The sequence below is a fragment of the Camelus ferus genome, chromosome 21 (assembly GCF_009834535.1).
Source record: "Camelus ferus isolate YT-003-E chromosome 21, BCGSAC_Cfer_1.0, whole genome shotgun sequence".
NCBI classification, from domain to species: domain Eukaryota; kingdom Metazoa; phylum Chordata; class Mammalia; order Artiodactyla; family Camelidae; genus Camelus; species Camelus ferus.
Window position 1 is genome coordinate 13568207 of NC_045716.1, and position 14379 is coordinate 13582585.

General features: G+C 45.0%; 1 protein-coding gene across 2 annotated transcripts; it reads left to right on the plus strand.

The window, feature by feature from the left end:
* The first annotated feature begins 246 nt into the window (after window positions 1–246).
* Window positions 247–10223, plus strand: CREG1 (cellular repressor of E1A stimulated genes 1). 2 transcript variants are annotated; one of them, XM_032463807.1, is made up of 4 exons: window positions 252–680; window positions 3973–4092; window positions 5393–5577; window positions 8885–10223. In XM_032463807.1, exons 1-4 carry the CDS (start codon window positions 327–329, stop codon window positions 8886–8888), a joined length of 663 nt encoding a protein of 220 aa, XP_032319698.1. In that variant the 5' UTR covers window positions 252–326; the 3' UTR covers window positions 8889–10223. The 2 variants fall into 2 exon arrangements, with proteins under 2 accessions (XP_032319699.1, XP_032319698.1); XM_032463808.1 differs by lacking the exon at window positions 8885–10223 and having other exon boundaries at window positions 247–680; window positions 5393–5581.
* The last annotated feature ends 4156 nt before the right edge of the window (window positions 10224–14379 follow it).

Below are 14379 nucleotides of genomic sequence, written 5' to 3' on the forward strand. Positions count from 1 at the left end.
GTGGCAGAGGGCCTAATTACTCTACGCCTTCGTTTTTTCATCTGTCAAACAAAACAAATATCCCGTTTAGGACGGTTTCGCAATCCTGACAGACCTGCAGAACAGAGCCGCGCGGCGCAGGAGGAAGGTGGATAAACAGCGGGGTCCCAGCAGGTTGCCGAGCAGGCCGAGGGACACGCCCCCTCCACCAGCACCTCGTACTCCGATTGGTCCCCCTCGGAGGGGGCGGGGCCTCTATGCCCCGCGGTGGGCGGGGCCCGGAGCGCTGGCCTAACTTTGGGCCCCCGTAGGCCTCGGGTCTGCGGACTCTCGCTGGAGTCACCGCCATGGCCGGGCGTGCCCGCGGGTCCGCGCGCGCCGTGCTCGCCTGCCTGCTGGCGCCGGTTCTTGTTGCCCTCCTGGTGGCGCCGGCGCGAGGCCGGGGCGGCCGGGAACACGCCGACTGGGACGCCGCCAAGCTGCTGCCGCCGCTGCCGCCCCGCGAGAAAGCGGCGCTCGTGGCCCGCTTCGTGACGAACGTCTGCGACTGGGGCGCGTTGGCCACCATCTCCACGCAGGAGGGGGTGCGCGGCCGGCCCTTCGCCGACGTCCTGTCGCTTAGCGACGGGCCTCCGAGCAAGGGCAGCGGCGTGCCCTACTTCTACCTGAGTCCGCTGCAGCAGTCGGTGGGCAACCTAAAGGTGAGCGGGCGGGGCCGCGCGGAACCGCGCGCCGGAGCGCGAGCCTTTCCACTGTTGCCTGAATTCTGCCCGGGAAGGAGAGCTGGCCTCTTACAGATGAGAATTTGAGCCTCGCCCAAACCCCTGCCTCTTCTCTCCCGCGCTGACCAGGCAGGCATTGCAGCTTCCCAGTTGTTGGGCAATTAAAATCCAGGAATTGCACACACGCCCTCGCCACCGCGCGACTCACTTGGGGTGAATTCTTGACCGGCACCTGGAGGACTTCTCACCCCCGAGTCGTCTTGGGGCACGGTGTCTCATTAACCGGGCTCCGATTATTAAAAGTTTTACGGGGTGTAGAGACGTTTGGGTAGTTTAGCACTTTGTCTAAGTGGCTTCAGGGATTTTCTTTCTTACCCCTCCTTCTGAATTAAGAATTTTCCCTTCAGCAGCAAGAAGTGAATGGCCATAGTGAATGATTATGGCAGTCTTTAGGCCTCGTGGGCACATCAGCTTCCCCCGTAGGGAGCACAACTGATGGGAGGGCCCTGTCCTCACCTTTGCCCACCTTTTGGGGCAGGACCAGATTGACACCTCGCTGGTGGACCCCTGCTGTGCCAAGAGCGGTGTCACAGGTTGGGAGACTAGAGTCAGACTGAGTCCAGGAACAGAGCCTGATTTGGGAAAGGGTCTCTATGACAGAAGATCCCAGATCTGAGGTTAACTTTGTTAATAAAGATAAGATGAAAAACCTGATAATTTGATGAAGCACCTGCTGTGTGCCAGGCTGACCTCTTTACACTCATCGTCTCATTTAATAACCTTCGAGGTGGGTATTACCATCCTCATACTGCAGATGAAGAACTTGAGACTTAGGTTAGGTAATTTGCCCAAAGCCAGTAGCCACAATCGAATCTAACCGCAGGTCCATCTGCCTTCAAAACACAGGTCACAGACTGGTGGCCCATGAGCTGAATATGTCCCACAGACTGGTTTTCTTTGGCGCACGCAGAGCTCTGTTCTGTTTTTTTAATACATTTGAGTTTGTTGCCGACATTCAAAAATTGAGATTGCAATTAAAAAGTGTAAATTTCGGACTTCTTGAAAAATTGGACAGTCTGTAACCCTGGGGACCTGCATTCTCTGAGCAAAACCAGAAGCAGCTGCCTCCTTTATCCAAGGCAATACACCTCCATTCACTATTTTCTTATTCCCAGCCCGCTCCCCTCCCTTAGACATTTGTTCATAGTGAGCTCATTCCACTCACTCCATCAGTGATGTTCAACCTTCGTTGCAAATACAGTCACCTGGGAAGATTTTCAAAAATACAATGCCAAGGTATTTTATTAAAAACTCATTTTATTAAAAGTTACCCCCCAAATTCCTCCCTGCTGCTGCTGCTGCTTTTTCGTCCTTAACAGATGCACTGGGATTGAACCCAGCACCTGGTGCACACCAAGCACACGTTCTACCACTGCGCTCTACCCGCCCCCTCCTCCCTGATGCTTCTAATGGTGGCGGGGTGGATTGTGCAGATTGTCGGAATGAGGAAACAAACTCAGAGGTGCAGGGACTAGTCAGCTAATGGCTGTCAGGTAGAATTTGAGCCCAGGTCTTTGACATCTCTAGAAAGAGACAGTGGTGAGGAGCCCACCCAGGGTTTCAGGTCATGATGTGATGGCAGTAAAAAGGCATGGCCTACACATCGGACTGAGTCTGACTCTGAGTCCAGTCAGTTAACGCGACAAAGTTGTTAATTTCTGCTTTCTACTTTTCTTCCTCTTTCTGACCTCTGTCTTCTTCCTATCTGCTCCTGTCCACTCCACCCACCAGATTTACATGAACAAAATACCACTCAGAATTGCCCTCTTCCCAGAAACCTTTAATAACATCTATCTTCCTAGAGCTGCGTAAGATTCACCGGGGGTGTTTGTTAAAAATCCCGATACCTGAGCTGGGAATGGAGCCCAGAAATCAGCATTTTAACAGGCTCTCCAGACAAGCGGTTCTTGGAAAGCACGGACAGTTGCCAGCCTGCAAAATACAGTCTTGACTTCTTAGCTTGGAGTTAAACCACCCTTACTACCCAAACTCCCCCTCAGCCTTGTCTCCAACCCCCTCTCCTCAGAAAGCCATTCTTTCAAGCAAATTGGGTTTCTCACTACTCACAGTCATGTCTTATACTTCCCCAGTTCCTGTGTTTTGCAATTACCTATTCCCTTTGCCTTTAATGCTGTCTTCCCACTTCCATCCTGATTTTGAATATCATACAAAGCTCTTTAGAGTTTCCATATCACTCCAGGCTGTGCTGACATCTCCTTACACTGAATTTCAAATACACTTAACTGTATCATTCACTTGGCAATTAGTTATGTGCTGCCTTTTGACCTCTTCTGTGCCTTTGTTTTACATCACTTACGTTTTGTTTATGTCTGAATTTTCAACCAGATAGTCAACTCACAGAGAAGGGAAACACCTTATCTGAGTCACCCCCCCCCCATTTTTGATCTCCTATAATGCCTTGCCTAATAGTCTGTAGATAGCAAATATTTGGCTAAATGATTCCAAGAAGATCTCTTTATGACTCACTGTTTTGATGGGTCACTGTGAGATGGCAAAATTCTCCCCACGAGACACTTGGCAGTTTAAAGCACTAAATGCAACAGTATGAATTTTGCTGTAATCTGTCAACAGTGCCATTTAGGAAGCTCATTTCTGAATAAGAAAGCATTAGAAATTTTGCTTGCCTCACATTTTTTAACTAAGAATTCTCTTGTTGCCAGAGCAGAAATGAGCAACTTCTCCAGTTTTGAAATCACATGACAGTTTCTGCTATCTTAAGATAACCAAGAAGCATGATTCAGCTACTTTCTTGCTTAAACTGTACAATCAGCTTGTTGAGCCACAGTGATATTTTTATGCACAAGTTTCATATTAGATCTAATCCTTTAGATCTTTCAGTGAAGACTATAGATTAGCCTTGTATTTGGGTGGTACTGTAATTATAATTCCTCTGGTGAATACGGGACAAATTAAGAGTTTAAGAGAAAAAAAGTTAAAATAATTCTTACCAAGTCAGTTAATTTTAAATATGAAACAGTGCCCCCCACACACACAAATTTTTTGGAGCAAGGATCAAGATCAGTCTCTATCCAAGTAGTAATTTTCCTGAGTGGAACGTGGTGTTTTTCAATTCATTGTTTCACGGAAGCACGGTCAAGTTCTGGGAACAGTGTGTATGCAACCTGTGAAATTTATTACCTCTCCAGAGACACTATTTCACACGACAGGGTCTTCATTTTTCTCTCCACAGGAGAATCCATATGCTACGCTGACCATGTCTTTGGCAGAGACTAGCTTCTGCAAGAAATATGGATTTGATCCCCAAAGTCCCCTCTGTGCTCACACAATACTGTCGGGAACTGTTGTCAAGGTAAATCGTTATCTTACGAGAATAGACACTGGTTTTAGAAGAGCATCATCTTATTAACAATAAAGGAAGAGATATTTTGAGAATAAAATACAGTTGGTGACTGAGGTACACAGAATGTGTTCTAATATGTAATTTCATGAAAGCTAAAGGTTTTAATCAGTTGCTTTCATATAGGTGTTCAATAAGGTGTTTATGGGGAAAATGAGCTATTTTTTAAAGCTGAACAGATGTAACAGCTGTTAAGCTCCTGTATAAGGAACATCTGCTCAACCAAAGTTCATAGTCATGTTGTACACTACACAGTACTTCCCGTTCTGGGGTTCCTTGTCTCCGGATTTTACCAGCGACTGAGAGCACAGAGTGTACTAAGTGAGTTAACAGAGGAGTAACCATTATTAAATACTAGAAATGAATTTAGGCAGTTTGGGGTGAGTGCTAGAGAGAAGAGGTTCAGTAAAACCATGGGAGGGGCAGAGGATGAGGGGTCATGAACACTGATCCGACTGCCGAGCCAGAAGACCTTCCTTCCTGACCTTGTCAGTCATGAATCCCTCAGAGAAGATTTATTTGTGGTCTTGGAAATTCCATGTAGGTGCATCTCTGGAGTTGAGTGTCCTTCACTGGAGGAGAAAGGGGGAGGGGCACAGGTGCTCTTGAGTTCCGCTGTGCCTCTTCCTACAGACTTTTATCCCTTTCTGTACGCCCATCTCCATGTTTAACGTGTACGAGTTTTGGGATAAATGTGCTGATGTTAGATGGCATAAGCACTGGTAACATTTTATTATAGTACTTTGCATCAATTACTCTGATAGCTCAAAATTACCATTTAGCAGTGAACACTGGCACTCGTGGTGGCTTCCCACTTCATTATAGTATGTCATCACCAACATTTGAACTCTCCACTGTTCTCTGCATTTCTTCAAGCTCCTTTACTTTCTCCTGATTCCTTAAGATCAGCATTTAGAGTAGATCTTAAAGGTTCTCAGTGCAAGGAAAAAAAAAAAAAAAAAGAAAAGGAAAAAAAGAAGAGAAGAAAATTGTAACTGTGTGGTGATGGATGTTAACTAAACTTGTGATCATTTTGCAATATATGCACATATCAAATCATTATGTTGCACACCTAAAACTAATACAATGTTGTATGTCAATTATATATCCATTTTTTAAAAAATTAAACTTAAAAAATCAGGACTTATCACTAGACTCTTTAGGATTTGTAGAATACTAGAATCACATATTCTTAACAGGCAAGAAAACAAAATGTGACTGCTATGAGGTTTATTTTATATATGTCGTATAGGTGAGTGAGACAGAAGTGGACATTGCAAAGAATTCATTATTCATTCGACACCCTGAGATGAAAAGCTGGCCATCCAGCCATAATTGGTTCTTTGCTAAGTTGAATATAACCAATATCTGGGTCCTGGACTACTTTGGTGGACCGAAAATAGTGACGCCTGAAGAATATTATAACGTCACATTTCAGTAAGTATTTACACATCTTTCATCTTTGTAATGTTGCAGCCCTGATCAGTGGTCCTCAACCTAATTCTAAAGCAAGGTGGGGAGTCTTAACCATTTTGTGTACCATGGATTCCTTTGACAAGCTGGTAAGCCTATGACCACCCGCCAAGAACAATATTTTTTAAATGCTTAAAACACATGAGATTATGAAAGAAACAAACTACACTGAAATACGTGTATAAAAGTATTTTAAATGTGTAATATAGTCATATGTTGGCTTTTTAATGAACACGTTAAATAATAAAATCCAGTAGTGAGTCCATAAATCTTCTGTACTTTCAGAGCAGTGAGGACTGAAACAATATTTTAAGACCTCTGCAACAACTCTACCATGTTGTGCAAGTGTCTGTGATTGCTGTGTTTCTGTTGGTGGCCGTCACTGATAGGCCATCACCACTGTGGTTTATCGCCTACATTCATTGTTGAAGAAAACGAAACATTTCAGAGCGTCATGAATATGAAAACTTTTTTCCATCCCAGTTTCTCCCCACCCCAGACCCTCTGAACTCTATCTCCAAGCTAGGACACCAAGTGGAGACCCCATTTGAAGGCTATGCTTATGCGATCCTGGATGGAGCCCAGTTCTGACCCGTGATGGTGCATTTTCTCACGAGAGTCCGACCTGGGTGCTTCCGTGCAGGAAAGGAGCCCCATCCGGGTCAGAGCATGTGACGCCCTCCCCTCCGTCCCCAGTCCTGTGGGCCCTGGTGGGGTGGACGTGTGGTGTATCCCACCGGCAAGCTGACGCTTGTAGGGAAGGAGCCATGGGAGAGAATGAGGAGAAAAATGTAACCTGAAGATGGGAAAGGGGTGCGATGCAGATTCTTTCCAATTAGGTCAGGGTTCAGATGAAGGAGCACAGGGACTGGTGTTTCTTCCAGGCGACACAGGTCACTCTGGCACGCCTGGCACTTCTAGGCCTGGTGGTCGGTGACACTAAGAACAGTAGCAGCAGTGTTTGTGGAGCGTCACCGGCTTGTCACTGATGAGCTCGCTGCACTCTCACGGCAGCCCTGTGCGTCAGGGGATGTTTTTCTTCATCTCTCGGGTGAAGAGCGGATGCACAGAAAAGTAAGAAACTTGCCTAACGTCCCACAGCCAGTCAGCGATGGCGCTGGGGTTCAGACCCCGGCCCTCCAGCGCCAGAGCCCTCCCCCGGCTTCTAAACTGACGTCACACTGCCCCTCTGGTCACCACGCTGGCAGCTGGCCAGGCTCCTAACCCAGTGTCATATGAACACCTTCTGCTTGTGGAGACGAGGGTGGGAATGCCACGCTAGCCCTGTGGCCGGGGTCTGGCTTCTTACATTGTTTATTCTTTTGTTCGTTCTTCGTCTGTTGCACAGCAATTCTGTGGTGCTCTGTTGGTTTCCCACCACAGTTGTCAATCTCTTCACAGCAAAGCTCAGGTTTTAGTTTTGTTGCTGTTTTTCCCTCTGTTCCAAACAGGGGCCTGGGACAGTGCACAGCACAGGCGTTTAGCAAATACTGACTACTGGTCAGGCTGGTAGCTTTGAGACAAAGATTTTCAACTTCTTTGTTTGATTAAAGAGTCCAGCCATCATGGCGTTTATTCCACTGCCGTGCACGCCAGGGCTAGAGATTGCCTTCTGGACCCAAAAAGCCATCTTCCTTTATAGGAAGACAGAGGTAGCAATTACAACATCATGGCCAGGCGACAAATTATCAAGCAGGATAGTCAGTAAGATGACAGGCCCACTCTTCGAGGTTAAATGTCACTTATGCAGGACGTAACAATGTCTGAAGTACAGTTATCTTTGCACAGATAACATGTCCAAGGGCAATGCTTTCTTTAATAACAAAACAAATATGGGTTTTCCCTCAAGTCTCCATGCTGAATGAGAGTATAATAGATAAATTTGAGGTTCTCACTTTATCAACACCGATGAGTGGATCTTTTCTGCAGCTCAGAGGTAAGAGAGAGCACTCTCTCCTGTCCTTTCAAGAGGAGGACAAAAGACTAGCCCCGCATGTGACAACCTCCCCACCCCCCTGGAGGCAGAACACCGGAATCCTAGGAATGGGCAGTGCCTTGAAGCTGACTTTCCCAGACAGGTGCCTCTGACTGTTGTTCATTTCAGAGCCCACGAATGGGTCCCCCACCATCCCACCCACCCAGCTTGCCACCAGAACCGTTTAACAGCCTGAGAGAATGTACAGTAGTATCTGTAGGGCCTTGGGAAGCCACTCCCAGGGGCTCGCAGGCACTCAAGGGCCTCCCCGAGTGGCAGCCACCTTGCCCCGTTTGCCCGGATGGGTTTCGGAAGGTGTTATTTCTCTAAATACCATAAAGCCACCTGCATTTCAAACCTGTTTTCACTCCGATGGGGTCTTTTGAGAGAACTTCAACACCAGGCCCATTTGGTAGGGCTCATACGGGGCCTAACTGAATACAGTTCGCCTTGCTGGACTGTTGGGTCAAGACCCACAAGCATATTTTCACATTGAATGGAAGGTTGAAATGTTTACCCGAAGTGTTTGCGGACATGCTTGAGTAAGTAAGCAGCTCTCTTAAGTATGAGCAGTTGCCTTTTCTCACTGTTAAGTCTGCTCAGCAGGCCTCCGGGACGCCCACGCGTTCCCTGGCAAAGACAGATGTAATTTGCCTTTCCCTGGACATGGATTTCCTGATGGCCGTGGTCAGGGCTGCAGCAGGGGAATGGATCAAGGTCACCTCCCTGGCTGGGCACTGGCTGATTACTGCTCTTTTGCCCTAGTGTTCGGGACGCCTTCGGTGTCTTTGTCTTTAAAACCTTCAGATACTCTAGAATGAGATGATCACAGCAGCCACGGCTGCTACTTTGTGTTTTGTTCTGGTAGCGTCTGCTAGTGTGTCAGCTGGGGTGCTGGCTAGGATGAAGACCCCTTGGCCTGAGCCTAAACCAGAACTCAGGGATCTGCATTTCAGCAAACTCAGGTGATTCTTAAGCACATGAAAGACGTCGAATTTTTTTTTTTTTTAAGAAATAGATCCCCAAATGGGTTTGTTTGATTGATTGATTTTAACACCTTTATTGTGATGTGATTTCTCTACAGCAAACTACATATATTTCACATGTACAATTTGACGAATTTTGACAGATGTATACACCAGTGAAATCACCAAGAATGTGGCTGAAATTAACTCGAGATCTTGAACTTTTACATCAGAGGTTTCTCTAGTCCTTCCCTAGAATGAAATAACTTTTTACCATCTGTCAACTCAGTTTAATGAAATAATTTTTCCTCCTCTGTCTTCCCCTCTCTAGGTGAAGCAGCATATGGTGAATTTAACCACACATGCGAAGCGTCTTAGGAAATTGCATACAGACTTGGGGCACTTAATGTTTCTCTATGGAAAGCTTCCCAGAAGATTAACCAGTTTTCTGTCACATGCTGGTTTGTTTGTTCGCTTGCTTGCTTGTTTACAGAATTGAGTGGGATTGTTACTGGATTTCTTGGAAGATGAGATTGCTAGATATATATGTGTTTTTTCATATTTTAAAGCCATTTTCATAGAGACATCTTTTGTTATGATCAAAGGTTTTGTTCCATCACTCCCAAATGGTTTTCCAATGGTGATCCTTGTAAAGGGGCAGGTACCAGATTTAGATTGACCATTGGCGTTTGAAAGTACTCAAGTATATGTTCTCAATTCCTGGAAACCCCTGTGCTGGGGAGAGGTCGTCCCTCCCCAACGGCTGCTGCCTGAACCCATACTAAGGGGTTGGCACATGTTACATACAGTGCACCTGAATAAATCTTGCCAAGACAAACAATGATGAAACACAAATGGAACGTCCCACTCATGGTCCATTTCTGTCTGACAGTCCTTGAGCCAACGTAGGGCAAAACTATTTCTTTTTTTTTCAAAACTATTTCTTATAAAGAACTTTTAAAAAAGCTTTTCAAATCCAAGGTGATAATTACCTAGAACAAATTAAGTTCATAAAATTTCCTGAATTTGATTTAACCAAAGAAGTTCATAAAACTTCCTGAATTTGGTTTTCCCAGCCAAGCGAACACTGTATAATCAGTTTCCTCCACTCAAAATATGTACACAGAAGCACACATATTTTTTTTTTGCCCCAAAATGGGATTGCAAAAGAAAGGAGGGAATTTTGTGTGTCAGTTGTTTCGGGTGTTCCTTTACAAGTAAAGTTAACCTGGACATGGACCAGCTTAAACCAGGGCCGAAGTCCATCCCCCAACCACTCTCTGTAGCTTTTTTTTTTTTTTTTCATTAATGCTACTTTGAACACTGACCTAAGACTTCCTCAACTGCTTTAAATGGCTTCTAATGCTGTTACTACCTAAATCTGGTCATCAGAGGGACAATAACATGACTTTAAAAAAAAATCACTTTTCTTCAGAAGAGAAGAAATTGTTTACTTTTATCACCTGTATATGCGATTTCAGATGACGATGTGAGATCCCTCATAAAGAGGTGTATCAGGAATCAAGCAACTGAATCCTTAAATGGCTAAGAGAGAGGAACTTGAGTACTAGTTTGAAAACAGCTTCTCTTTAAGAAAAATATGTCTTAAACTTGGTAGAATAAATTTCTTATCCAAAGCATTAATAATTAAAAGCATTATTTTAATGAAATGTGTTGGATTTATTTTCTTAAACATAGATGTTAACATTTATTACGTTTTGTTTCATTGTCCACAGTCAAAACTCTCCTGTGTTTTCATTTTAGTGGGCTGTTAAATGAACTTCTGGCTGCTTCAGAGCTTACAGTGAATAATTTGAGTCTTTCCCACCGGTAGACGTCTCCTTGTGCCCTAGAATTTGGGGGATGGCCAGAATGCAGTCTTTGTCCCGGGTCGTCTTCTCAGGGTTTTGGGTGCCAAGGTACCTTGTGATAGAATTAGGTTGAGAGTATCTATCTGTATTACTCCCTTCATACACTTATTGTGAGTTTTGTCTTCATCATTTGATACCATATAAAAACATCCGTGTTCAGATAAGATCCAATTATCACAAAGGAGCACTAACAGCTTGTTCTCAGCAGGTGCTTCAGATTCCTTGGCAGTTGAAATGTGCCGATTGTGCCCCTGTTATGTTGTAACTGACCACCAGAGGGCGCCGTAGACCACTTTTTGTGCAGGTGCCAGTTTCTTGCACAGCAGTCCGCTACCTCATCTGCAGGGATATGTTCCAAGACCACCCCCGGACACACACCCCTAGTGGATGCCTGAAACCTGATAATACCAAACCTATATATTATATACTATGTTTTTTCCTATACATGCATACAATAAAGTTTAATTTATAAATTAGGCACAGTAAGAAATGACCTGAATCGCCAGCACCACTACTCTTGTGCTTTGGGGCCATTATTATGTAAAATAAGGGTTACCTGAACCCAAGCAATGTGATACCGAGACCGTCGATCTGATAGCCCCGCCGACTGCTAGGTGACAGGTAGTGTATACAGCGTGGCTATGCAGAACAAAGGGAGGACTCATGGTATAAGACCTCATCATGCTGCTCAGAACAGCACACACAGTTCAAAACTTATGAATTGTTTATTTCTGGAAATTTCCATTTAGTATTTGAGAACTGGGGTTGACTGCTGGTAACTGAATCAGCAGAAAGCAAAACCGAGGCTAAGAGTGGACCACTGCACAACAGATCTGATCAAGCCCCTGAGAACGACGCCGGGGGCTGGGATGGGGGTGGATGGCCTCGATGCGATGACACCGAGGTGAAGGCGGCCCAGTAGGGCGAGAGGAGAAGCCGAGGCCTGGTCTTCTGCCACTGCCAATTGGAGTTCATGGATGTATCCCGCCCTCCCTCCTTGTCGTGTGCTTCATGACAGGCTGCAGAACTGGGACAGAGCCCTGACCTTAACCAGAGGAGGGACGAGTGTCTTGGATGGGGACTGGCTTTGGCCCAGAAAACAAGGCAGGCCCTAATCAAGAGAAGAGAAAATCAGAATTAGAAAGAGGAGCCCCAAACTGCTGAGCCCAGGCGGCTGTGCTTGGCAGATGTCTTGGCCTTGGATCTGTGCTCAGCTGGTCAAGGCCATTGTCCTTACCAGACCATGGCCAGTAGTCACGGTTCATTCTGTCTTCTAGTCTGGGTTCAGATTCCTCACAAGTATGTAGTGAGGTGGAGAAAAATCCTTTAAGACACCAGGCAGGGCTCAATGAAATCGGTGCATAAACAGTCTCGTTTTTGTTTTCTTTTTACTGAAATATAGTCGGTTTACAACGTTGTGTCAATTTCTGGTGTACAGCATAATGTTTCAGTCATACATGTACATACATATATTCATTTTCATATTCTTTTTCATTATAGGTTACTACAAGGTATTGAATAGAGTTCCCTGAGCTGTACGGAAGAAACGTCACTGTATGAATATTCGACTGGAGGTTGTTCAGATCATGTTTCTCTTCTTAGTAATATTCAGACTGTAGACCACAAAGTCATTGAGGAACCTCTACTTTCCTGTAGTGGGGGCATGTTTTCAGTTTTAGTACTGAAAAAAACGCTCTGCTTTGTATAAAGCCGGTAGGTCAATATTTTTAGGGAAATTCCAAACTGTCAACTTCAAAAAACCAGGTGCTCTATGTATTTTCATCTGAGGAGACAATGATAACTTAGGTCATTTTTAGAATTGAGGGAGATGTAAATCAGCCAGTAAAACTGTATCTTTTTCTTCATTTTTCCCCCTTACTATTAATTGTAAGATAGATATCTTTGTGTGATAAATACACAAGGTAAAAGCTTACAAATTCACAATCTCACCAGCCGGCATGGCTGCTAATATTTTGATGTGTTTCCTTCTAATCTTTGCTTCCATGAAATGTTTAAATATAATCAAGGTCATGCTGCACATTGATTGTGTGTCATGCCTCTTTTACTTAATCATAATCTTGTTATGTTGCTAGAAACCATAAGGATGGCTTAGAATGGCTGCAAATATTTCATGAGATCTACTTTGGCTACCAAATAATGGTCTGTATCAGCACTCTCTTGCTAGTGACAGAAACCCTAGACAAAGTAGTTTAAGCAAAAAGAGGAGTTCATTGACCTGAAGATATTCCTTCAGGACTCCGTCTTCATCTCCTGGCTCCTCTGTGTTGGTTTTAATGGCAATCAGCAATCTTAGACCAACGAGGGCAAGGAGGGCCATTCCAGAATAATCCCTGTGTCTGGGAATCGGTTTCCCTCGTTAGCTGATCCTACATCCTGTGTCTTTCCCTGCAACTGGGGCTTCAGCTCAGCACCCATCAGAATCACAGAGACCAGAAGAATTTTGAAGTAAAGCTCCTGAAAGGAAAAAAGTCGTGTTAACTGAAAGGATACCAGACAGGCCAAAGCAAAGGGCTGTTACCATTTTCTCCAGTGTCTGAACATTTAAGTTACTTCTATTTTTTTTCCCTGTTAAGAGAGAACTCTTCATGCATGAAGGATTTTCTGCATCTCTGTTTGTTTCCTTAGAGAGTTCCCAGCAGTGGAATTCCCAAGCCAAAAGCTGGTGGTACCTGTTACCCATTGCTCTTAAGAATTTATACCAATGAACAGTCCTGCCAGCAGTGTCTGAAAATGTTTATTCTGCACTGAATTTCCAGGTAAAAATCATATTGTGTTCTTTTAGTTGGCAATTCTTAGGTAGTGGTCACGTTGGACACTAATAATCTCAGTAGAGGGAAAGGAAATAGATCAGTGGTAGAGTACATGCTTAGCATACATAAGGTCCTGGGTTCAGTACCTCCATTAAAAATAAATTAATTAATTTTTAAAAATGTCAATAAGCACTAGTTGCATTGCTTTTCTTTGTTTCAAATATCAGTTGGTAAGTACAGGTTGAGTTTTCTCAAGAATGGAAATTATGGTTGTCATAGGATATAATTTTAGAGAACAGCTTCACATCCAGTGTTTTATCTAATCCTTGCAACAAACCCAAGTAGCAGGTGGCACACACATTATTTTCCTTACTTCAGGGAGAGGCTGGAGTCCCCAGATGGTTAGCTTGGGTGAGTTCATACTGTTGCCTGTCAGACCTGGTCCTTAAATCTAGCTCTGTCCCCAAGAATCCCATGACCCCTCAGCTGCTGGCGACATATGGGTCTTTGCCACTTGTATTAAAGGTGTGTAGTAAAAAAAAAAAAAAAAAAAAAAGACAAGGGCCATGTGTGAGAAAACCCCAGGCTTTCACAGGTAGTGCACTGACATCTTTGGGGCAGGCAGTGGGGGTATAGGAGAGAGTGTGCGCTCTGAAGCCAGGTGGCTGCTTTCAAATCCCAGCTCAACCGCTTAGCCAGGTGGCCTCAGGCAAAAGCTCTGCAAAAGGGTCCCCTCTTAGGTAAGTCAGGGATGATACCTAGGATGGGGGAGGAGTTAGTTAGTTAGCATTAGTCTCCATCACCGTGTGGGATAGCCCGAGGCCACCCATGACAGGGATGCTCTGTAAAGGACCAAAGGACCAGGCATTTTCTCAGTAATAACACTGCAGGAAGGTCATCCCTGTCGTGTGTCAGTCACTGGTCTCCCCTGGGCCTTGGGGGACACGCACCCCCGTCGTGTGCTGGGCATGTACCATGTGGGAGCAGAGCAGGGGTGGGAAGCTATGGGGCCTCGTGGTGAAATGTGGTCAGAGGTCAGGCCCCATGCGCCAGCTGTGGAAAGAGCCTGGAAAACGTAGTTTGACACGACAGCTGCCTTGAACTGCCCAGGGAGAGTCTGCCCAGAGGTGGAAAATCCTCTTTAATCCTCCCATCTAGGGCCAGACCAGCTGCACCACTGGAAT